The sequence below is a fragment of the Camelina sativa genome, chromosome 15 (genome assembly GCF_030686135.1).
Source record: "Camelina sativa cultivar CO46 ecotype springtype chromosome 15, ASM3068613v1".
NCBI classification, from domain to species: domain Eukaryota; kingdom Viridiplantae; phylum Streptophyta; class Magnoliopsida; order Brassicales; family Brassicaceae; genus Camelina; species Camelina sativa.
The window spans coordinates 8,960,659-8,985,816 of record NC_141894.1 but is presented as its reverse complement, the minus strand read 5'-3'; the positions used below and the strand labels follow the sequence as shown (position 1 = coordinate 8,985,816).

At 35.9% G+C, this 25,158-nt stretch overlaps 2 protein-coding genes, 2 long non-coding RNA genes and 2 pseudogenes across 10 annotated transcripts; 3 read left to right on the top strand and 3 right to left on the bottom strand.

Annotated features, from left to right (window-relative positions):
- The first annotated feature begins 6,111 nt into the window (after window positions 1-6,111).
- Window positions 6,112-7,798, top strand: LOC147926427 (uncharacterized). Its single transcript, XR_015581353.1, has 3 exons — window positions 6,112-6,559; window positions 6,805-6,982; window positions 7,099-7,798. It is a non-coding gene; the product is annotated as an uncharacterized LOC147926427 (long non-coding RNA).
- A 1,182-nt stretch (window positions 7,799-8,980) lies between these two features.
- LOC104746177 (uncharacterized) lies at window positions 8,981-10,271 on the top strand. The gene is made up of 3 exons (XR_760831.3): window positions 8,981-9,413; window positions 9,582-9,620; window positions 9,838-10,271. It is a non-coding gene; the product is annotated as an uncharacterized LOC104746177 (long non-coding RNA).
- Window positions 10,272-10,917: 646 nt separating this feature from the next.
- LOC104746176 (putative F-box/LRR-repeat protein At3g18150) lies at window positions 10,918-18,203 on the bottom strand. Of its 7 annotated transcripts, XM_087489366.1 has the most exons (9): window positions 17,971-18,198; window positions 17,530-17,594; window positions 16,930-17,140; window positions 14,093-14,355; window positions 13,901-13,968; window positions 12,919-13,093; window positions 11,763-12,209; window positions 11,514-11,687; window positions 10,918-11,394 (listed from the first exon to the last, which is right to left on the bottom strand). In XM_087489366.1, the coding sequence occupies exons 6-9, from the start codon at window positions 12,949-12,951 to the stop codon at window positions 11,113-11,115; spliced, it is 936 nt and encodes a 311-aa protein (XP_087345492.1). In that variant the 5' UTR covers window positions 12,952-13,093; window positions 13,901-13,968; window positions 14,093-14,355; window positions 16,930-17,140; window positions 17,530-17,594; window positions 17,971-18,198; the 3' UTR covers window positions 10,918-11,112. The 7 variants fall into 7 exon arrangements, 4 of the variants coding, with proteins under 4 accessions (XP_087345492.1, XP_087345493.1, XP_087345491.1 ...); XM_087489367.1 differs by having other exon boundaries at window positions 13,901-14,355; window positions 17,971-18,188; XM_087489368.1 differs by lacking the exon at window positions 12,919-13,093 and having other exon boundaries at window positions 11,326-11,394; window positions 11,514-11,584; window positions 11,670-11,687; window positions 13,901-14,355; window positions 17,971-18,203.
- Window positions 14,000-16,610, top strand: LOC147926426 (replication protein A 70 kDa DNA-binding subunit D-like). The gene is made up of 9 exons (XM_087487061.1): window positions 14,000-14,020; window positions 14,113-14,377; window positions 14,457-14,553; window positions 14,643-14,767; window positions 14,888-14,972; window positions 15,414-15,503; window positions 15,615-15,649; window positions 15,853-15,942; window positions 16,030-16,610. Exons 1-9 carry the CDS (start codon window positions 14,000-14,002, stop codon window positions 16,608-16,610), a joined length of 1,389 nt encoding a protein of 462 aa, XP_087343187.1.
- Window positions 18,204-18,640: 437 nt separating the features above from the next.
- On the bottom strand, window positions 18,641-19,990 carry LOC104748293 (F-box protein ETP1 pseudogene; annotated as a pseudogene).
- Window positions 19,991-20,290: 300 nt separating this feature from the next.
- Window positions 20,291-24,860, bottom strand: LOC147926425 (carbamoyl phosphate synthase small chain, chloroplastic-like; annotated as a pseudogene).
- Between the last annotated feature and the right edge of the window lie 298 nt (window positions 24,861-25,158).

The window sequence follows — 25,158 nt, the reverse complement described above, 5'->3', positions numbered from 1 at the left end:
TGTGAATTCCATGGAGGTTGACGCTCATCAGATTAACTCGATCATTCATCACCACAACCACCTCTCTTGCTGCTGCTGCTTTGGCTCGAGCAACGTGCTTCTTTGGTTAACGTGTTCCACTTTTTGCAAACGAATCGCACTGCTCTCATCGATGTTACTGGAAGCCTAACGAGCACTTTCTCTACCAAATCGCTTGGAAGATCGGAGAGCATCATCAGCAAAGATTGGTGTAACACAAGTAAGTTAGGTTAAAACTTAGAAGCTTATGAAGAAAGTCTCCTCTGCTTCTGGTGGTTACAAATTTTGAAAGACACAAAAAAACCCTAGCTCAAGTGTGTGCGCCAAGGACGATCGTCGGCTAAAGAATCTTAACTAGTGGGCTTTTAATGTGGCCCAAAATAATATTTAGACGAGCGAGACTGAGAAAGGAAGAGTGATATTTGTTAGTGTCCCTGCTGTCCGAGGTTTTTTTATTAACGATCACATCTTGCACCAGAACCGCAACATTAGAGTAGTTAAATGATGGCAGAACCGTGAAGATTGAACCTTTCTAAGACCAATCCAAAGATCAGTAATGTAATTGCAATCAAAATCGTCTCCTTTTAATACAGTGATTAAAGTATATATAATTATATGTATACGAAGTGACAAGATGAAACCAACTATAATTCTATTTGAAGATGTGGCTTCGTCTGATCGAATCTACTTCAACTCTTTAACGAGAAAAATAAAGAGGATTTTAAGGTAAATGTACCGGTAAGGTGTTGCCGATTATTGTGTGTACTGTTAGCGTCTTCAAATCAGGTGAGTTTTGTAATATCCTCTCTATACCAATAATAACATTACGAGAAATCGATGTCTTAAGAGTCAAAGCTTTGACTTTGAACATCGGCAAAGGAACACCAAGTAACTCAGCAAGAGATAAAACCTAACAAAAATCACGTTAAAGTTAGTGAGCATGCGCATAACATAGACTCATAGAGTTAGGCATGTCCTTAATATAGAGAATCAATCCATCGATCATCACTCGTCGTGGAGTGTACAACCAACCTACTCATTCAACATGCGTAAAAGTATATATAATTATATGTACGAGCAGGAGTTCTAGGCATTAGAGAATGCAGAAATAAAGGTCAAAAGATACCTGAAGAAGGATTTCCTCAAAAGTAAGCTTCTCTACATTTGTTGGATATGGGTTTCACCCAGCCTTAACATACTTTCCCACATGCTCATTATTGAAATAGTCACCCCAAAGTCCAGAAATATTGGCTGACCAAAACTCTCTTATCGAGCCGACAAAGCTTTTAGAAGACCCAATTGAGACGGACAGCCCAGTAAATGACGGCCCACATAAGAATGACCGCCAACTTTGCTTGGAGACAATCCCACATTGATCCCGAGGCAGAGAGATGAAGCGTCCCATCAACTATAAATACCAAGAGAGCAGCTTGTAGAAGGCATCAAGTAATCAGGGGCAAGATTCTGGAGTAAATCTGATTCTAAGCTATAGTTCTGTTAGTCAATTTGAAAATACAATTCTCTGTAATTAGCCGATCGGCTTATAACGGTTATATTGTAATTCAACGATCTTTGACTATCTTAATAAAAGTCCTTTGTTTCGCCTCCCTTAATTAATATTCCCGAGCTAGTAGTCCCACTCATTCAACAATTCTGCAACTCTTTTAGCAGCTTTAGCACCATGTTTTGAAGAATATCAGCTTCAATGTTATATTGGAATGGGCTAATGCAAATGGTCAGTTTAGCTTCGGCTAAAGACGAGACATCAACTAAAGTAAATAATGAAGACTTAGTGCTTGTCAATATGAGACAATGGAGATGTGGCGACACAATCTGCGTTGGCCCATAACCCGAAGCGCTTTCGTTGATTTCTAATGTTCTCAAACACATCGATTTGCTGAGATCAAGAATCCTGAGTTCACTGTAGAAATCCAACTTTAAGCTCTCAAGAATCGGACAGCCAGATAGAATCTTAGCAATGGATTCATCAGTGAGAAAACAATGACGCAAGTACAACTTCTGCAGGGATGTCCAAGACACGGGGCATCTAGGAGGTCTCGTAGCAGAAATGCATAACCTAATGCTGAGTTTCTTGACAGATGTATTGATGTAGAAGAAATCAGGAAAATTATACTCAGTTAAATCCAGGGATATATTCTCCACGTTACGGGACATGAACTTGATCCATTTGCAGATGCCGATGAAAGTGGTAGTATGGAGGTGAAACTTCATCATCTTTAGAGCTGTGTAGTGAGTAAGGGTTTCGCTAACTAATATTTCGGCATAACTATTTTGTCTTTCACGTTCTGATTATGCTAGTCCAAGTCAATCTATCAAAGAGTACTAGTTTCGATTTAGTATAATAAATTGATGTGCGGTAGACAAAAACTAATTAATTAAGCTTAAACTTCTATGCCAAAATCAACCACCGAATCGCGAAATTTTTGTTTTTAGCTTTAACCTAACTTTAAGCACAAGTACAATCTCATATATAGCGTACCTTTTCTTTTGTTTACATGACTGACAATGATGGCGCAGCAAGAAACGCAGCGTACCACCAGTCACATTAAATGTTGTTTGAAAAGTGCTTATCGGCCATATCAATCATCTTAATTTAAGAATGTAATAACATTTAGTTATATGAGTGCAAAAAAAACAAAAAAAAAGCTCTCTCCTCCTTTTTTCTCTCCACCTTCTCTCTAAAAACCTAAACCTAGTTTTGAGCCGCCGCCTTTCCGGTTGCCCTCCCGGCACCGGAGAGGGCTTTTGTTCCCCTCTTTTCTTAGCTGCTTCTACTGTCATCGTCACCCTCTGTGAGGTGGTCCTTCGTCTCTGATATGGTTCTCTTGTTGGTGGTTTCCGGCGATGTCTAGGCGCGTGAAGTGGAGTCTTCTTTGGGAGGTGTCTGCTAGTGAAGGCTCGACGGACTTGCTTGAGGACGGCAGCGTTTGTTCGTGGCTGGATTTGGCAGATCTGGGTGGAAGACTTTGTGTGTTGGGACTCGCCGAAGGGTTTGTTGGCTTTGGTGAGAAGTGAGAGCCGCGGCTTCTCTTCGGTGAACTCCGGTGGTCAGATCTGGTGTTTCTCTCACTGGATCTTGACTTCTCTCCGTCCAGTCGAGGCGTTACTTCTCAGTTGGGGTTGGCTTCTTTGACAGGTAAGTTTGGGCGGTTCTTCATTGTGGGTCTTGAATCTACAAGGGGAAGGCAGTGGTGGGTGGTTTGCATCTCCGGCAACAGAGGCGTGGTTTGTCTTCCTCTGATGCAACTGTGGCTTCGGTTTGGATGGTCGGGAAGCTTCTAGATCAAGCCGCGTTTGGTCGCGGTGGAGCTTTTCCCTTGGTTCACCCATCCGCCAGAAGCTGCGGTTGCGGCGGAAGTCGGAGGAGGGCAGGAGGGTATTGTTGCATTGTTGCGGTGGTTAACCTAGATGTTTGACATCCTTAGGGGCTATCATGGGATCCGGTTTATGGAAGATGGATTGAGCCATCATCCTCTGTAAATCGCCATGACTTTGTGTCCACCAGACCGGATTGAAGCAAACCTACCTGGAGGTTGCGGTGGTTGCCGGAGCTGGAAGAGGCGTGTTAGATCTGAGTGAGCGGGTTGCTAGGCACGGGACCTGTCTTCGCGGAGCCTGTCATTGGTGGTTTGAACTTGTTGAAGGATCTGTAGCGGGTCAAGCAGTACACCGGAGAAGAACCTGAGACAGAGTTTGGTTGCGGATGTCAAGGGTTTCGATTTGGTGTATCCGCCGCAAAGCCGTGGATCCTGCAACCACCGGCGTTCTTGTTCAAGCTTCTGTTTCAGGTCATTCAGCAGGATCCGATCGTTTTTCCGGCGAAGGCATCGACCGCCGTTTTCTCCTTTTTGTAACTGCTGGACCTTTGTAATTAGTTCCAAGGCCGAGCCCATTAGTGGTAGGCCCATTATCAATACTAATATTAATAGAAAAGTTTTTTTTTTTTAAAAAAAAAAAAAAAAAAAAAAAAAAACATTTAGTTATATGTGATCAGAGTCAGATAGATTGATTCATTCAGAAGCAAACATAAAATAAATGATTCACAATTCGTGATTGTGCGGTGACATGACACCCATATGGTCATTGGAGGACAAATTTTCAAGATATTCTAAGCAAAGAAAATGGTATTTGTGGGATATATATATACACTAGATTAGGACCGTCCGATGTGCGGGTTTAGAGTTTTTAAAATGAAATTAAATTTAATAAAGAATTTAAAATAAATATTTTTAGTAAGTAAAAATTATCTATAAAAGTCGATAGATACACCGAAGTGTCCAATGTGGTATTTGTTGTAATAAGTGTGATTCTGTGGTTGACACTATTAATCACGTTTTCTTTGAATGCCCTCGCTCTTGTGAAGTTTGGGATTTATCTCCGACTCATGTCTCGTCAGAGGGTTTTCCATATGAGTCGGTGTACTCGAATTTGGATTTTGTTTTCTAGAGCGATAAGTTAGCCTGGGAAGAGGCCTCTCTTTTATAGCGGTCATGTCAGCTCCATCTCTGTCTTCGGATGTCCAGATTTCTTCACCTCGTTGTCAGAGTCATGGTTCTTTGAAAGCAACCAATTTGCATTCAGGATTGGACTAGCGGTGTCGCGTTGGTGAAGAGCAAACCTTGTTGTTGGGGGCCAAGTCTCTAAGACGGAGCCACACCCCCTGCATTCAGAGTTAGAAGCGTTGTATTGGGCCATGGAGCGGATACGTGCTGCAGGGATCGCTTGTCAACATTTCGAGACTGATTGTGCTGAGTTACTCACTATGGTTCAGTCCCCTAAAGATTGGCCGTCCTTCTCCAACGTGCTCGATGAGTTCAACTCGCTGGAATCCTTCCAACTATTCTCCATCTCTTGGTTCCCGCGTGCGTCAAATACGAAGGTGAATTGTCTTATCCGTGTTTCGCGTTCTCTTATCTCTGAAATTTCTTTTGTAAACCCCTTCTCTCCGGCTATGGCAACTAACCAAGAAATTTTTTTTAATTTATTGTTTGCATTGAAAAAGTAAACATATACACTTTTAGTTAAGAAAATAGTTGTACATGAGTTCAAATTTATTAAAATTAAATTAAATTTAACAAAGAATATATATTTATTTAATTATTTTCGTAAGTAAAAACAATGTATAAAAGTAAAGAGATAAACTTTTAGTTATAGAAAATAGTTGTTTTTTTGCTATAATACACTAATGTATATCCATTTACAAAATCTACATTACCATTTGAAGTGTATTTGTACACACAAATATATTTTAGTGTTAAAATATATTCATTATTCTTTACTATTATCAACAAATTGTCTTTATGAACATATTAAATAATCTATTATATGTCTCTTCACTTTAACATTTTTATAGTTACCAAAACGCATACGTTAATCTGACATACTCCTATCTTATATGTTACAATAGCAGTCGTTTTAAATAAATTATTTGATTGCTGAAAAAATTATGAAACGATCTATTTTTATTTTAAATCTTTTACTTCAAAAATCTCTTTCTTTATGTAAATGTAAGTATATACATTTTTCTAGAAACAGTAATTAGTTGTATAATTTTCACAATCATATTTTTATCTTATATGAAAAGTAATCATTTTTTTGTAAAATTAACAACTTAAAATTAAAATAAGTAAACGATATTACAATTTCGAATTTTTGATATATATATATATATATAATTTGCTTATAATGATTTTTTTTTATGGTAGGTTTTGTATTTTTACGTTTTCTTTTCTAAAAATTTAATAATTTTAGAATGGACATGTGTCAACATCCGAATGATCTAATTGATATGTGTCAAGATTTTATTAATTAGTAATTTTGACATCAAACTTTATATAATAAGATATATGTAGCTGCAAATGTCATGTGGCTGGAAATTTTTACCTATACAGGAGAAACCTCTTGACTAGTCCTACATGTCGATAGTGTGGTGAAGATACTGAAAGCAAAAATATAATCTTACAAAATCTTACCTTACACTACAAGAAATATAGGCATTGGTAGCATATTATTGTAGCGCAAATTTACTAACTGCTACTAAAAGTGTCAAAATCATCGGAAGTGAACTCTATTATAGCATTATTGTAGCGCTATGAAAGATTTTCAATAAGCGGGAATCCAAAAATCATTATTGTAACTGGAAAATCATCGAGGAGGCAAAACACTTACCCAAATTTCTAGTTTGTCCGCCAAATTAAAACTTAGCTCATCTTTTTTTCCCCTAAAAAACAACATTTATACAAAAAAAAAAAATTCAATTCATTTATCCCTAATCTAAATCGAAGAAAATTTCCCCTCTTCTCTCCACTTCTCCTCTCTCTCCGATCTCTACTCTCCCTCTCAGTCTCCGTCTCTCTCCACGTCCGCTTCGTCGGCGATTTCTCTTCCTCCGCCGCCACCACTTTCTCCTCCATCATCTCAGCCGCCGTCACCAGAGGTGGCCGTTCACGGGGTTGCGAAACTGAGTCTCATGACCAGCAACTCGCCAAAGCCTTGACCTTTCCTCACTTAATCCCAATTGGTACTCTTATTATGAACTAATCAATCTTCTCAAAAATACTAATTTTTAGGAATCGATGTTTCTTTGTAAGTCAATGAATTTCTCAATCTGATTTTGTGTCTGTAATATCTGGGTTTATAAAGTCTGTAGCTTTTTGTTTGTTTTTCGCTGTCCTTATGTAAGATATGATAACAAATTATGTGTATTTTTTGTATTTGGATGTGTTCTTCGCTAAACATCAGAGTTTTGGTTTGTAAAATTTTTAGGTGTTGAATCAACAATTGGAGCAGGGGTTTATATTCTTGTGGGAACAGTGGCGAGAGAGCATTCAGGACCTGCTCTAGCCTTTTCATTCTTTATAGCTGGTGTTTCTGTAGCACTCTCTAGCCTTTTTCCTTCAGCTGGAAGTGCCTATCACTACTCTTACATTTGCTTTGGTGAAGGGTATCATTTCACTTGCTTGTTTAGTTATCTAGCAGTTTGTTGCGGTTTCATTAACCACTCGTTGAAGGATTTGGAGCCTTTAATGTTTTGCTTTTGAATTTTGTGGGATTCTGCAGAGTTGCGTGGTTAATTGGCTGACACTGATTCTGGAATACACTCTTGGTGGTTCAACTGGCGGAGGGAGAAGAAGAAGAAGTCCTTATCTGATTACGCGTCTGAGAGACGGGGCGATGTTATTCGAAGATCTCATCGAATGTTGCGATGGCAAACTCAATCCCGTCAAATTCTTTTCTGCTGATGAGATCTGCAAAGCGACCAACAATTTCAGCGACTCGAATCATATTTCTGAATTATCTGATTTTGGCTACGAATGGTATTCAGGTCAAACAGAGAACCATCACAAAATATTCATCGATAAAGTTGTAAGAGGTCCAAATTTGATGAAGTTTACTTTGACACGACATAGCAGTTTCATCGATGGTGAGTGGTCACAAAAGCTTCAGGAAATTGATTGGATGTTGTCTTGAGTTTGCTGGTCGAGTCACAGTTCTTTGCCTACATTGGATTTGATTCAGTTGCAAATATGGCAGACGAGGTTAAAGATTGTGATGCTAAACTTAGATAGAATACTTGCAAGAATGTGGGACGAAATGGGGATTTGTGAGAGTTTAGTATATGAGACTTGTGAGTTGTGACAATTTTTATTATATTTAGCATTTTGCATCTTTTTATAGGAAATGTATTCTGAATTATGCAAATTTTATACTACTAACGGTTTGTGATAATTCAATAAAATAAGTTAGAGATTTTTTTTTATATCAATCTCTTAACATTCTCCAGAATCACTAAAATAACATTATCAACTCACAACAAAAATAATTCATGATATTTATGAAATATCATTAATGGTTAATATTTGTAGAATATTTTTCTGTTTCAAAATTAAGAAAAAAAATATAACGAATTATTATTTCATACTAAAAATATAAAATAAAATAAAAATTATTACAAAATACAAAATAATAATAAAACGTTAGTTGAATTTTTGATTTAGAATGTAGGATTTATGGTTTGGGATTTAAGGTATAAGAGTATATAAGGTTTGAAGTATATATAAATCTACTTATAATATAAATACAAATACTAAACTTTTAATTGTAAATTATTAAATTTTCTACTTAGAATAACAATGAAAATATAGAAACTATTAATGTTTTATATTGTCTTATTACAAAATAGAAATAAGAATGAAAGCAATAGAGTCTTTGATGTTAGGGTATAGGGTATAAGGGTTGTGATTTAGGGTATATGGTTTGAAACTACTAACTCTTAACCATAAACACTAAATTTTTAATTGTAAATTATTAAATTTTCTACTTAGAATAACAATGAAATTATAGAAACTATTAATGTTTTATATTGTCTTATTACAAAATAGAAATAAGAATGAAAGCAATAGAGTCTTTAATGTTAGGGTATAGGGTATAAGGGTTGTGATTTAGGGTATAGGGTTTGAAACTACTAACTCTTAACCATAAACACTAAATTTTTAATTGTAAATTATTAAATTTTCTACTTAGAATAAATATAGAAACTATTAATGTTTTATATTGTCTTATTACAAAATAGAAATAAGAATGAATGCAATAGAGTCTTTGATGTTAGGGTATAAAGTATAAGGGTTGTGATTTAGGGTATAGGGTTTGAAACTACTAATTCTTAACCATAAACATTAAATTTTTAATTGTAAATTATTTAACACCAATATCATAAAATATATCAAAAATAAAAAAGATTCAAGTATTACAAAATTAATCTAGTAATTTTGAAAATATATATTTCAAGTATTACAAATTTTAAAATGTAAATAGAAAAGCTGGTTTCTGATTGGTTGATCCATAGAGTTAAGGATCACCCCTTATCTAATACACACCGTTGATTTTATTTAAATCAATGGACTACCTTCCTTCTTTCTGACTTCCCTTTGCTGTCTCACTCACGCTCCTCTTTTCTTCTTTTTTTTGTTTGTTTGTTTGTTTGTTTGTGTGTGCGAGAGAAACTCTTCCTCTTCTCTTCCTCTATAGCTTCTCTCTATGTCCACGATTTTTCATTAGCTTCTCTCTATGTCCACGATTTTTCATTAGCTTCTCTTCTTTGCCTTTGAGCTACCGTTCTCATCTTATCCCTCCCATCTCCAGATGATTCGCCGAAGACCAAACCCAAGGCAAAATCGGATCATTTGTAGCAATTGGAGGAAGCGAAATCACAATACCACCACCGAAACTTACTTGTTCATCGGAATCAAACACACTCAGTATCATTCTGTGATTGATTTTGGTTTCCGTTTGTTATTCCCAGGGACTGATGCTGGTTCACTTTCTGGGTTTTCAGCCAAAGGTCTTTCTAATTTGGATTCTCCCCTTCTCTTCAGGTCAGATTTGTTTTGTTCTAGCTTTTGTTCTTGTGATTTCGATTAAGTTAATGGTTTGAATCTTCTGCTAGTTTTTTCTTTCTCGTTTAGGTTATTAATTAAGATCGAAGATGAGATTTAGTATGGCTTTTCTCAGATTGATTTTGAATCTGATTTATGTGTGTGTAGGAGCAAGTGATTAGAGTAGCTGAAACGGAGACATCACATGTATATAACTCAGTTTTCTTCATGAATTGTGAAGTTCTTTGTTCCTCTTCCTCTGATCCTTCTAATAGAGGAAGGATTTACGTTGTTCTGTGTTTGGTATTTGGTTTTGTTTATTTACGTTGTTGTTTGATGGTGAACTTTGCAGAGAAAAACTTCAGCTGGTGATCCTGGGACCATATGTCTGTCTGCTTATGTTATTTCGGTTTCTTGATTTCAGGTTGTTCAACAAAAAACTGCTTCTTGCTTGTGTTTGATAACTGTCAAGAAGGAAGACAAGCTTGAGTTCAGGAAGATCCTTGAGGTATGGCAATTGTTATTGGTCTCTGCATATGCGTTATGACTCTATGAAGAAATAGAGAGTTCACACAAAGCCAAAGGCTCTAAGGTGATCTGCTGATGGAATGGCGTTGGCTGTTAAATGGTATGAGTTGGAGATCTACTAGAGCTGCTTTGGTTTCTTTATGACTTGGTTTGGTGAAGAAATGTACTTGCCTTTTTTTTATGACTTGGTTGGTGATTCAAGCATTTGTATTTTTTGGGTATTTGATAGAATGATTCTATATAAAATGTATGGTTTATAAATTTAATGTAATATTAATTTTATTTATGAATCAATTTGCAATTTATATTTTATGCAATATAGGTTTCAAATAATTGAAATATAGCACATAATAATATACATTAAACAGCATTAACAAAATGATACAAAACAATATTTTACAGCACTAATAAAAAGATACAAAACAATATTTTATAATACTAATAAAATGATATAAAATAATATTTTACAACACTAAAAAAAAGTTATGAAAAACTTTATTATAGCATGAATCAAATGTTACAAAAGATTATTTTATAGCAGAAGATTAGCGCTATAATAGCTCTGACTATCGTAGCATTTAAAAAATGCTATGGTAAGGAGGGGACCTACTATAGCTCCTCATTATACAGCGTTTTCAAATGCGCTACGAAAGTCCTTTAGTAGCATTTTCCGTGTGCTACCAATGTCCATATTTCTTGTAGTGTTAGTAAATCAAACCAGAAAATTAAATCTTACACTCTATAGTCTATACACTATTACAAGCTCACTTGTAGTAAAATCAAAATAACATATCGCAATATATACGAATGTATCATTCATTAATTATATTGGATATATAAACCATAAGCCAATTCTTCACATAATTAAACACATTCTCTTATTTCCTCCACAATACTCGTTATAAACTTATAATCATAAATGTGTGTATATAAACCCATCATTCAATGGCAATGAAAACTTAGGGTTGAGAGAATATATAAGAAGAATTTTACATTATATCCTAACTTGTTTTACAAATAACGAAATGTCTTCTTCTACTATATATGAGGTTCGATGTAAAATATTCAGTAATATTAAATAAAGTATTACAGTACCCATTATCAAAGAAAAACAAATATTCAAGAAGATTCGGAACGAACCTATATATGACTCACCACTCATCATCTGATGTCAGGGATCGGTTTGATTATATAGGAGCGCAATGGAGACGTTCTTGTGGGAAAGTGTTGGAACGACCACCTCTTCTAACTTAAACGAAGGGTAACGTTCATCAAATATTACGGCTATATTGTCTAATGTCTTTGTGTTTTTAAGCACGAGTTCCAACAGTGAAGTCACGTGCTTTGGCTCGATAGAGCAACCGACCTTGTTAAAAGAGACCCCATCTTTTGACCTCCAACATTGATCCGGGTTAAAGCCTTGCAACTCCAAGTAGTCGTCTAGAGCATAGTCCTGCTCAACAGAAAGAAGATACAAAAATGGTTCTTGGATATATATTCGAACTGATCAGAGATACTTAGAAGAGATGTCAAAAGGAAGGTAAATTAAAAGAGGTTAAATGGTAACTATACCCGTATGTAGTTGGAGCTCTTTACGCGTACTGTTAGCTTCTTTAAATCAGGTGAGTTTTGCAACAGTCTTTCTATACTAGGAATAACATATTGAAAGATAAGTGTCTTGAGAGTCAAATCTTTCACCTTCAACTTAGGAAAGGGAACACTACGAACCTCGGCCAAAGATAAAATCTATCAAAAAAAGCAAAGATCAAATTAATTATGATTAATTAGAGAAATGCAATAAGGAGGACGATCGATACTTACATGAAGAAAGTTTCCCCCAAGAGTAAGCTTCTCTACATTCTGCAACTTTTCTAGCATCTTTAGCACTACGTCTTGAAGGAAACCAGCCTCGACGTTGTTCAATACGAAAATGCAAATCTCCAGCCTAGCTTCGGCTAAGTACGAGACATCAAAAGAAGTACATGCTAACTGTGAGTTTATTACCAATATGAGATTATGTACATGCGGTGCCAGAATCTGTGTTGGCCCCGGAACCCAACTGTAGGGGTATATATCTAGTGTTCTCAGACACAATGATTTGCTGAGATCAAGAACCTTCAGTTCACCACACGTATCCAATGTTAAGCACTCGAGAACCGGACAACCAGATAGAATCGCAGCCATGGATTCATCAGAGAGAGCACAATCACCCAGGTACAACTTCTTCAGAGATGTCCAAGACACCACCGAGCATCTGGGAATCACCATCTTACAATTGAATTTAAAGGTGAGTTGCTTGACAGAAGAACTCATGTAGAATACATCAGGAATCTTATACTCATCGGAATGAATATTCCATATATCCAACAATAGATTCTCCACGTTACGGGACATGAGGAACTTGATCAACCTGTCTATGTCTTGATCGTCGCCATCTCTAATTTATCTAAAAGCTATTTTAAGATTTTCTAGGGTTTTGTTTTTATGATACCGCTCAACTCTACGGAATTTTTTTTTTGACCAAAAAAAAAAAAAACAGAACAGAAAGTGAGTCTCCTCTACTATTAGGGCATGTCTATTGCACATAATTTACATGAAATGCACAAAAGAAAGAGAGAAAAATAAAAAAAAGAATAATAAAAAGAAAAAAAAAAAGAAAAAGAACAAAAGTTGGAAAGAGAGAAAAGAGTGTCTCTGCCGAGACACAAAAACACTGAATCTAACATGTGTCATCATTTAACTGGCTGGGGGGAAAAATAATAATAATTAATTAGATTAAAATAAAAATATTATTATTTATTCTCTTTGACACCCAATTGGCAGTATCACCAATGAAATTGCTCTTAGGCCCAAATCTATAAAACAACAGAAATAAATCTGTAACTAACTAAAGTTACTAAAACAAAAAACTCAAGTTAAATTTCGAACAAAATTTAATTTCCTATCAAACAATATCATATATCAAGGTGTATTGTACCATCGTATATATTTGGTGTATACGTGCCTCCATCGTTTCGACAAGACGGAAGTTCTGATGGCGAACTTGGTCGGAATAAAGGAGAGGATGTGTTGTAGGGTTGCATCGGGTAATTAAGAGCTTATCAAGTCGTCTACTCCTTTTGATCACATACGTCTACTGCTCCTTGGTTTTTCTGGCGACGTTTGGCAGACGTAAATAAGTCAAAAGACGACACATTTATATTTGCATAACTTAAGGTTAAACGACGACAAATCAAAGAGTTTATCATGAGTAAACATCTTCTGATATGTTTCAACTTTGGATGGCCCAAAAAAAAACGTGTGTTTTTGTGAATGGGTAATGATGACTTCTAGTTGTTGTACAACTTGTACTTAGGTGAAAAAGGAAGACAGTTTTGTCATCTTCTTATAATTAAAAGAGGAGTACGTTTTTATTAATGTCCGAAATTCTCACTGTATTTACAGCAATTGCCACTGAATACATATAGAAGGACAATCAATCGATTAACTGAGCAGGGTAAATGTGTCAGAAATTATTTAAAAAAAAAAATCACCCACACAGCAAGGATCCGCGTGTTTTTAAGAAACCCGGCTTCAATTACCCTAAGGCCCAGATTAATACATATCAGCCATATTATCAATATCTATAGGTTTTAAAAATTATCCACAAGCCCAATACACACTTAAAAATATGCGAAGGTATTTTTTTTGGTAACTATTCAAACAAAATCTTCTCAATCAATCCCGCCCTCAAATCTCTCTAATAATCTTGAAAATCAGCAAATTCTATCAGATACATAATATAATCCTAATCATAACCAAAAATCCCGCAATTATCAAAGCAAATCCTATACGATACCCTAGAACACTCGACCACTATAAATAATCCAACATCAAACACATTCAAAACTCATCAAGCAAAAATCAATTCTCAAGCAAAATTCAGCAAGAAACTATCAATGGCTGCAGCTTACGCTTACCTTCGCGACGTTAAGCCTTACAAGACTTCTTGGAAGGTCCAAGTAAGGGTTCTTCATTCATGGAAGACCTACTCAACAAGATTTGGTGAAACTTTCGATATGGTGCTCTCAGATGTCCAAGTAAGTTTAAATATTGCTGTCTTCCATCATTCACCTCTAATTTTATTTTTTTGTAATGCAACTACAATGTACCTTATAACTTCTTTTACCAGGGGACGAAGATTCACGCTTCTGTCAAGAAGGACTTGATCAGTCGTTTTGAAAACAAGGTCGTGACCGGTCAATGGAGAACTGTCGAGAACTTTGGTTTGAGTATCGCCACTGGTCAATTCAAGCCTACTGCCCATCGTTACAAGATGTCTTTCATCACTCAAACCATTGTCAGTAGGATGGACTCTGTGTCTGATGATCCGTATTTAACTCTGTCCCCATTTGTTTCTGTCCTGTCCGGAAACCTGAATGAAAACCATCTGATTGGTGAGTTATTTTAATTTTACCATATCGAATGTTTAAAGAAAACTAATAAATTTGCTAATTCAATGACATCATTCATCAGATATTGTTGGTCAAATTGTGAATGTTGGGGAGATGGAAACCATCGATGTCAGCAACAGACCCACTAAGAAGATCAGTTTTGAGCTTCGGGATGAGAGGTAACATTTTATTCTAAATACGAAATGTCTGAAAACATATGTCATCCTAACATTCACAACATATTTTAATTGTGCGTTGCTTTTATTAGTGATGATAGACTACCATGCACTTTGTGGGGTACATTTGCTGAGCAAGTGCATAGTGCTTGTGATCCTGATGCTCAAGCACGTGTTATTTGTCTGGTGAGATTTGCAAAAATCAAGACTTACAATGGTAAGTTTTAATCATTTAACCTTATCATAGAGTAGTATTTTTTTTACTTAAAAAACCGCAATGTTGTAAGTTTTAACCAGTTCGGACCTATAAAATCTTCAATGTGTTTTACTCTTATAGAGAAGAGGAGTATCTCCAATGCTTTCAATGCATCTGTGGTGGTAATTAATCCCGACTATGCAGACATCCTAGAGTGGCAGAATAAGTAAGTTTAACTACATATATTTAAAACCACGTTATGCTTAGTGTATATTGGGTTTTATCAGCCCTACTCAACATATATATATATATATATATATATATATATATATATATTTGTATAAATGTTAGGTTGCCAAATGATGGGCTTGCTATTACCTTAATTGAGAGGAGACAAAGGAATAATTTGCAGTTAGCAAATGTAGGCGAGTTCTACCAGAACTTCCCAAGGAGGAACATACAAGCTATTTTGGATATGACTGAGGTAACTAAGGGAAATGTATCAGTGTGTTAAAATTATTAACCTTATAATTTTGTTCCATTCAAATTATATCAGTGTTTTCCCAATCCGAATATATACATATGTGTAGGAAGGAAAGGTCAAATTGATATGTACTATTTATGCCATAGATTGTGATTGGGCTTGGTACTATATCTCGTGCAAAAGGTGTAACAAGAAGGTTACACCTATCAACGCAATCACCAATGGTTCTGTCTCAACTGCAAAGAAACCCCAGTTCTGGTGTATGGGTGTCGAGTACATGTTACTAATGTTCTCGCAAGGTATACACATTGAAATATTTTATCAATTTATACACAATTATAGGTGTATAATCTCCATACTCATCTTTGAACGTTATGGTCCTAGGTACAAACTACATGTCAACGTTATGGATAATTCTGGTGAGTTGAAGTTGATGCTCTTTGATAGCATGGCCACATAGATTGTAGGCTGCTCAGCAAACTCACTCATTGATGGTCAATTTTATGAGGTATTTGATATGATTAACATACAGCAACAACTTAATAAGGGAGTTTAGTTGATCCTATTGATTCCATAAGTAGGGCCGTATATGGTGATTTGGAAATGTTGCATACAAAAACAGATCCGAAGTTTTTCCAAACAAGAGCTATTTTATGTCCAACAAATAGTGATGTTAACACCATCAATGAAAGACTGCTTGAGAAGCTCCAAGGTTAGTTTCTACTTTTAAATCAGGCAAATTTTTAGTTTTTCCGATCTTAGTTAAATACAATAATAACGTGATCATATATCTATACAGGTGAAGAAATGGTGTACTTAAGTGTTGATAGTATCGATCCTCAGGACAGCGAATCATTAAACAACCCTGTTTTCAGTTCAGACTTCTTAAATAGTATAAAGCTCTCAGGGTTGCCAAATCACAGTCTTCGTCTTAAGATTGGTGCTCCTGTAATGTTACTGAGAAATATATATCCTAAAGGTGGTTTATGCAACGGTACACGATTGCAGATTACTCAGATGGGGATTAATGTCCTTGAAGCTTGTGTTATTACCGGTAAAAGAGTTGGAGAGAAAGTGTTAATTCCAAAGGTTTTAATTAAACCGACTGATACTAAACTTCCTTTCCGGATGAGACGAAGACAATTTCCATTGTCTGTAGCTTTTGCCATGACTATAAACAAGAGTCAAGGACAATCACTCGAAGAAGTTGGTCTTTTTCTACCTCGACTAGTGTTTTCTCATGGCCAGTTATATGTGGCCCTTTCTAGGGTCACATCGAAGAAGGGTTTGAAAGTGCTTATCTTAGATAAAGATGGAGGGACAACAAAGCAAACGATGAATGTTGTGTTCAAGGAAATTTTTCAAAATCTATGGAAGTAAGGTCTGGTTTGGTGTTTTTTGTTTTAAATTTTTTAATTTCAAGGGTGAATTTTGTTTTTGCAGTCTTCTATTAGTAAAACATTTTGGGGATGTTTGGTTTGTTTCGTATTTGAAGAAATTTACTTAATATAGCTCTTAATATTTCGTATTATACTGTTATCTAAACTAAGCATAGACCATATAAAACAAAAGAATGCTGTTTTAATTTCTAGGTTTAGATTTAGATTTTGTTTTGTGTTCGTTATTTGTAATCAAATGACCATTCATTCATAGAATAATTTACCAAACAAAGCCAAAAACAGAGAGCCATGTAACTAACCGAGTAAGATGTCATCAGTGTTTCCTTTTATTTGACTGTAATTGTTGATTTATAAGTCCAGCTTTCTGCAGAAACGTTGTATACATGGATAGACCATATATTATTGAATGAGGAAGTTTACAGAATATTGTAATTTATGTAAACGAAATCAAACTCAAACTTATCTTGCTTTGGTGTTGAATGATTATACTTTACCAACCCCAGTTGTCACCTGTAAGAGATAAATTGGTTAAGATCTGAATTCATCTTATTATAAAAATTTTCAAAACACAGACCCTTAAAATCAAATTTAAGGACAGATTGTAATAGAGTGAATTGAATATATCGATATAACCCTCTTTACTAAAATTTAGACTCTAAATTCGAACTTAGATACACTTACGATGAGAACAACAGTTGAAAGGGACTAAAGAAATTTGCTTTATATTTAGTATTATACTGAGTTCTGAACAGAGCATAGTCGGTTAAAAACATCTTAATGCTGTTTTGATTTATTTAAAACTGGTTTTGGTTTTGTTTTCGTTCTTTGTAAACACATGACAATTCCTCGAAAGTCTAATTTAGAAAAGAAAGGCAAAAAAAGAGAGTCATGTTACTAACCAGTTTAGGACGTCATCTGTATTTGCTTTTAGTTGACTGTAATTGTTGATGTTATAAGTATCTGTCTACACAAGAGTTGTAAACATGGAAAGAACATATGTTAGTGTATGACGATGTCTACAGAACACCATGAGATCTGAAGCTGAAATCAACATCGAACTTATCTGGCTTTTCTTTTGAATGAATATACTTTTATAACATAAGGAAATACCTCGAATTGAATGATTAAGATGTTAGATAATCTTATAACAAAAAAGCCCAAATCACAGTCGCTAAATTCAGAATTTAACAACAGACGATAATATATGTATATTCGTTATTCGCTTCGAGAGAATAATACAGTGAGTTTAAAATACATTTATAAAGAAGACCGAATGGAGAGAGTTTAAAATCTAATTATTAAGAAGACCGAATTGAGAGAGTTTAAAATCAAGAACTTACCAACCAACAAGATCCGAGACTGAAATCAACAAACTCATTTACTGGGTTTGCAAAACATCCGATTGAAATCTTCAAAGTAGACCAATAAGTAATTAAATATAGAAATCACGGAGGTGAGAATTATAGGATTCCAATCGGGATCTAAGCCGCAGAAGAAAGAGTGAAGGTTGATTAAAAAGAAAAAAGGAAGAAGGTTAAAAACAATCAGATAGACTCCCGAAGAAGCACACCAAAAGTCAAGTATCTTTTTATTATTTTAGTTGGGCCTTTTTATTTTTTTTTGTCCTAATGTCTATATTATTTATAAGATTATTACAAATGTTTTACTAATGATTTCTACAATATCCCAAAATATACTTCCAAAATGAAATACAGAAACACAACTTTGCACTATATATTAATTATTAATTATACACACCAAACAATTCAATGTATCACCACAAATAAAATAAAATAATAAACTTTAAAAATTGTACTCAAATTATAACTAAAATTTATTATAATTTTGTTAAATAGTTATTAAATAATTACAAAACAAATTTTCTTTGTAATAAATATAAAAGTTCAAAAGTTCAAAATTTTAAAACATTTGACCCGCGGTGTACCGCGGGTTCGAACCTAGTTGAATTATAAAAATGCTTGAAATTTTAGACATAAGACACTTATTCTTTCAATAGACATACGTTTTGATCATAAAACGTAGTAGTGTTTTAAAGCAAGCAAGGAACAATACAAAACCACACATCTGGCTGGGGTTGTTTAGTCAATTGGTTTTCTTTTGCCTCCAGCAGGTAGCTCGATTTGGACCAAACTTGGAACGTAATAAAGAGGAGCTGGCCAAGGTCCTGTCTGATGTGTAACAAGCGGATCACAACCAGATTGACTGACTTGATTGTTCTCCCCGAGAATGAATATCTTATCGATGCAGTGGATGTAGCAGTCTTCTATCCATCTATCACAACACACGGCGAGTTTCTTATCCTCGTCAAGCACAAAATTTACTAGATCAGTAATTTGAAGATGAGGGCTCAAATCGAATGCTAAGACCTTGTTCCAGGACACCGCTTTGGTGGAGTCATTACCAATCTTACTTGTCACCCATATCTCAGCCTTGCATGTAGAATCGGGCTGTAAAAACACGGAAAGTTTCTCGTCTCTAACAACAGAAAGACTCAAAATTTTATACAATGGACACTGATAGGGAAGAGGCACAAACAGAGATGATTTCTCAGTAGAGAAATCAAATCTGAGCAATGACCAGCCAAGTTGCGGTTTTGATTTCTCCTTAGCAATAAAGTAAGTATTTCCCTTCAAAGGCACGATGTCTCCAGAGATCATACCGTCCCAGCCTGGTGGAGTGAGATCACCATCAGGAATCCTCCTCCACGAATCAGAGGAGTTAAGGTCGTAGATTTCGGTATCTTCGCCACCAGGATTATAGCACAAAATTTTGTAGCTTCTTTGACTGCAGGAGGACTTGTTGTTCTTCTTCTTGTAGTACCCGAGAACAAATGTGTTGGTATTCTTCCAACGATTGTTGGCTTCGATCCACCTGGTTTGACCAGTAAACGGGTTCCAAACCACTATTTGAGATCCGTAACTGCGGGTGCCTTCCTTGACGCATATCAATAAGCCGTCGCAGTGAAAGACTTCTGTTATATCAAACTGACGTGCATTTTTAAAGGGACACGGATGTGGTAGGCTAAGTTCTCTTTTTACCTCTACAGATGGAAGAGGAGGAACATCGTCTCCATGTGGGGGAAGATTGATTATGCTCAACGGACAAATCCGGCACTTCTCTGTCAAGATGAGAGAGTGAATCTCCTTTGGGGCATTATCAAAGTGCTCTCTTGCGAATCTCCTATCATCTTTGAACAAACGGTTCCATCGTTTGCAAGTTGCTCGTAACCGTTTCAGGGATGTGGCCGGAACGCGACAGAGTATCTCATCTACTAAATCGTTAAGAAGCTCCGGTATCGCCATCGATCTCAGTCTCAACTCCAAGTCTAGCTAGTGTTTTTGCTCTTGCTGACAAGGAAATTAAAAGCTTTTATGGTTGGAATTTCTGGTTTAGTATCGGTCAAAACTAAGGTCACAAATCTCTCAATCTCTCAATCTTTGTTCTCTCGTAAAACTTATATGTTATGCACCTTAGTTGCATCCCTATTTATATAAAACCAAAACCTACTAATCCTAATCCTATTTGGTAATGTATGTTTAGATAACTCCAAAACAATTCCAAGTCCTAATCTCTCTAGGAATTTTACTCCAAATAGGTTTAGGATAGCTTAAGTCTCAAGCTCCCTTCAAGCTTAAACCTTTACATAAGCTCCACAAACTCTCCAAATGCTGCATGCATGCAAAGATTACGAAAATTAGTTCGCATGATTTGTAACCAGACAATAAAAAAAGACAAGGGTACTGAAAAATAATGGGTTTCAATACCGTTATCCCAGTCTCGAGGTCCAGGAGAAGCCTCAGGGTGGTACTGAAGAGACATGGCGTTCATTGCCGGAAAGAGAGACCTGCGCAACTTCCGTCGTTTAGATTGACGTGAGTCATTTCTACTCGTCCGGGAAGAGAAGTTGGATCCACTGCATACTTATGGTTCTGCCATATAAATAATCCGTACTAACAAAATCAATCCCAAATCTTAACGCAAACACGCAACATTTACTGTACTAATAAGTGTGAAAAGCTGATTTTGAGAGACAAGTATGTAACTACAAGTTCTGAGAGTTTACATGTATAAACTAAGTTTTGATTAATATTTTTTAAGCTCACATAGCATTTAGACCAGTAATTGGACCATAGGTAATAATAAACTATAGATAGTAATTGGACATTTGGACCATACCTGATCAGCACTGATCTCGACATGGCCAGTACTGTTGTTACGAACTGGATGGTTTCCTCCATGATGACCGAACTTCATCTTATAGGTTTTACCTCCAAGGGCTTGTCCAAGTAACTGATGCCCCATACAAATTCCTCTTTTACTGCATAAGGCACTGCAGAAGGATCTCCTGGACCGTTGCTGAATATTATCACCATCTGTATTCATTTTTAGCGCCTCAGAAGCTGGCCACGTGGATGGGACAATCGTGACTTCACAGCCATATGATGCCAACCTGTCTTAGGATGTTTTGCTTGATCCCAAAATCATATGCATTAACCTTTTTGAAGTGGAAGTATGCAAAACAGAGTTAGAAGGTAGTGAGGAGTGAGGAAATCGATGAGAAGGTGAAATTAGAGAAGAGAAAGTAAAACTCACTCTGTAGGATTTCCTTGTGGTCTGAGAAGATTGTCTCAAATTCCCATTCAGTATTTGTTTTGTCAAACCATTCGTAGGGAGATTCACATAAATTAGTATTTAGAACCAAAAAAGCTTACAGATTCCCATAATGTTTCTCTCTGCTAGATAGTCACCAAGTATTTTCGTACATCTCCAGTTTGAGGTACTGCAAAGATTGTGACAAAAATATTATTTGGATGTATGCAATGAGGTATCAGACTTGATATGTTTACCTGATGCTTAGACTTCTTATCACGAAACCAGCCAAAAAAAACATTGCCTTGACTCTTCATCATCTGGGAGAAAGGAAATTATAACATATCTCAACCTGAGAAGTCATAACAGCGTGCAGCAAAAGTTTTAAAACTTCTAACTGGAATTTGCACTCACCTGGATTCACACCGGTGTTACCGATCTGAGGATTTGTCAATAGCACAAACTGGCCAGCATAACTAGGATCAGTTAGAATTTCTTGATACCTTTAAAGAAAAGATACAATGCGAGTCGGAGAAGCAGTACAACTCACTAGAGAGGTAATGTTCTGACTTTTATACAAATTTGTTAGCTTTCATCAGAATGAAATTATATTTGTTTAACAACTATTTCGTTATTATAGGCTTATTTATAAAGCCAATCTGAAGAATCTGGAAAGTCAAAGTAACCGGATGTACTCGAGAACGTCAACCAACCACTCTTTAAGCCAGCTTTGTCCAAATCCAGATTGGTTTAGATTTCGGTTATTGTTCCCAGTTTAGGTTTGTGTGTTTCTCTTTTACTCTGTCTTTTGCCAACTCTGTTAATGAGCAACTCTGTTTCGAACCTTCAATTACTCTCCCTTTAGATGCACATGAAATTTCTTTTTTCTGCGATGTTATCTTTACTTTTCCTATTAGGCTCTCGCACATATATATACGTGTATGTCCATTGTTCATATCAATTAGTTACAGAAATACCGAGAAATTATTTTATAAACCTTATACATGCATGGATAAGTTATCAGAGAATGAGTTTAGGAACTTCACTGCTCCAAAGTTCTTGGAGACATTCAGAACTTCAGTTGGTGCTGGAATCGTCTTACCAACTAGTGTATTCCGTATGGAGGTTTGGTTCTCATCACTACTCTCCCTTTTATGCATTTTTATCGAATGAGAAAGTGCAGTGATTAACACCAAAATTATCCATCGTTTTGTTTTGTTTTTGTTATGAGACAGCTTAACAACCACTGCCATATATTGAAGAAACAAGAACACGATCAAGCGAGATCAGGGGTTTGCGTCACATTCTCTGCCTCGTTCTGAGAAATTTTAGCTGAAGAAGGTACTCAAATATGATATTATGGCATTTCATTTTTTTCCAATCTTAAATCCGTGTCCCAGTGACTGGCAGAATATTTTGATTTGATTGTTGAATCGTGAAAACTTTACAAAGAGAGTTGATTTTTTTGTTATGTTTGCATGGATTTCTCATTTCTGGATCCACGAGGAATGTTAATAAAGAAAAAAATTGAACCACCGCTAATTGGTTAAATTACATTCGATTACAGCCTTTATCTTTTAGCTAAAAACTAGTTGAGTAACAAGTTGAACCACCATTAACAAAGAACTACTAACAAGACTGTCACGTCATCTCTCCTTTGAACTCAAATTTGTAGTTTATATATAGGCTTATCATGCGTCCACCTCTGCTTCTCCCGCTTCTCCCTCTCTCTCTAGAGTTATATATCTCAGCAAATTTTACCCCTAACAGAGAAGTTATGAGCACAAGGCAAAGAGCCATCACTTGGCTACAGATCTGGCATTTAAATTCTGCATGACAGTTCAGATGCTACCACCATTGCCATACTCATTGTGCTAAATATTATGCATTGATGCTACCACCATTTGCCATACACATATCAATGCTAACTTTCTTAGTTACGTTAACCCTTTTGGAAACATTGACTCCCTGATACTAAAAGTTCTAGGGAATCTTTAGCTTGAACCTCTCAAGTGCAAAAACTTATTCCACTTTCTAGAAATGATAACTTCAGATAGTTTAGGAAGGCACAGTCTAAAGGTATAAACACAGTGCATAGTGCATCATCTGCGCTAGATCTCATTCACCAGCAAGGGAGTAAGCTATGCAATTTACACCAAGTGCTAACAAAAAACTTTTGGATGTATACGCTGATTTCCTTACTGTGACAGAAAAACAAGTTCAACTTAATTTCAGCTAATGTCAGTAACTCAGTGACAACTGCAGAAAATCTTAGAGATAGCTTAACTCTCTAGGATATTATATATCAATAAAGCAATTTCAGTGTAAAGAAAAGCATTACATTTCACCTTTTCTGGTACATTTTTATATATAAGAAAAATTGAGAAAGATGTTGCGTACAATGGAGTTTGGCTCAAATAACAGCTTACCTGACAACCTGAACAGGATACCCCAATTTGCAGCCAAGTCTCAAAGCTTCGTTTGACTTTTCAAACTTCTGCTCAAAAGAAGACCGATCCTTTTTTTGTTAACAAAAAAAAAGAAAAAAAAAAAAAGAAAAGAAGACTGATCCTTTTTAGCAGTGTTCAAGAAAGCGCTAGACGGTATGTCAGGTGATGGTCCAGCGCCTAACGCCTAGTTAGGATTTAGGCGTTTTTAGGCGGTTAAGGCGTTTACAATACAAAACATTGTATATATGATAGTATATATAAAATTATGTAAAAATATATATTAGAAGAAACAAATAATAATAAATCGTAAACTAAAATTAGTCAAAATATACTTATTTAATTTAGATTAATAATATATGAACATTTATTACTATATATATGAATATAAAATTTAAAAATATATGTAGTTAAAAATAAAAAATATATATTAAAATAATATTATGTGATTTTAGGAGGTCTAAGCGGTCGTCTAGGCGTCTGATGAGCGCCTAGCGCCTAGGCGGCCGCCTAGACCGCTTTCTTGAACACTGCTTTTTAGTACATAAGGAACAATTGAGCTTTTGTTCAAGCGCAGCTAAAACATCAACATCAAGACCCGCGCTACTCTGTTTCTCTTCTTCTTCATCATCGTCATCACCTTCGAATTTACCACTCCGTGGCTCTTGCCTCTTCTTAGCCTTAGTAAACATCTTCTGATAATGAGTAAACATCTTCTGATATGTTTCAACTTTGGATGCCCACCCAAAAAACGCAAGCTCAGCTGTGATTTAAAATCGATGGTGGGTTGTGTTTTTGAGAATGGGTAATGATGACTTCTAGTTGTTGTACAACTTGTAGTTACTTAGGTGAAAAAGAAGGACTCGGAGCAGGAAGCTGAGACACTTTTTGTCATTGAATATAGAAATGCTTGAAATTTTATTCTTATTTCTTTAGACATGTTTTGATCATAAAACTTAGTGTTTAAAAGCAAGCAAGGAACACTACAAAACCACACATCTTGCTGGGGTTGTTCAGTCACCTCGGTTTATTTTGCCTCCAGCAGGTCGCTCGATTTGGACCAAACTTGGAACGTAATTAAGAATAACTGGCCAAACCAGCTGACCAAAACCAAATTCACTGACTTGATTATCCTCGCCGAGAATGAATATCTTGTCGATGCAGTCATCCATCCATCTATCACAACACACGACGACTTTCTTATCCTCGTCAAGCGCAAACGTTACCAAATAAGTAATTCAAAGATGAGGGCTCAAATCGAATGCTAAAACCTTGTTCCAGGACACCGCTTTGGTGGAGTCATCATCAATCTTACTTGTCACCCATATCTCTATGACAACCCGTCCCATTGACCCCACTAGCCCACTGCTAGCTTGCCCCCATAGGCCCGAAGCTGGCCCTGCAGGGCATCGATCCTAACCCCTCACTGGGCAAATGGAACTATTCATCCAAATCCACAGTAGGTTATTG

Bases quoted from the DNA above. Each gene is read 5' to 3' on its own strand.
- LOC147926426 (XM_087487061.1), top strand. From the start codon at position 14,000: ATGGTGCTCTCAGATGTCCAA. The intron at 14,021-14,112 runs GTAAGTTTAAAT...TTCTTTTACCAG, and splicing joins TGGTGCTCTCAGATGTCCAA to GGGACGAAGATTCACGCTTC. The intron at 15,650-15,852 runs GTGAGTTGAAGT...ATACAAAAACAG, and splicing joins CAACGTTATGGATAATTCTG to ATCCGAAGTTTTTCCAAACA.
- LOC104746176 (XM_087489365.1), bottom strand. From the start codon at position 13,957: ATGAAGAACCCTTACTTGGACCTTCCAAGAAGTCTTGTAAGGCTTAAC. The intron at 12,210-13,900 runs GTAAGCGTAAGC...TTCAATTGTAAG, and splicing joins TAAGGCTTAACGTCGCGAAG to ATGGTGATTCCCAGATGCTC. The intron at 11,395-11,513 runs GTATAGTTACCA...TCTGTTGAGCAG, and splicing joins AGAGCTCCAACTACATACGG to GACTATGCTCTAGACGACTA.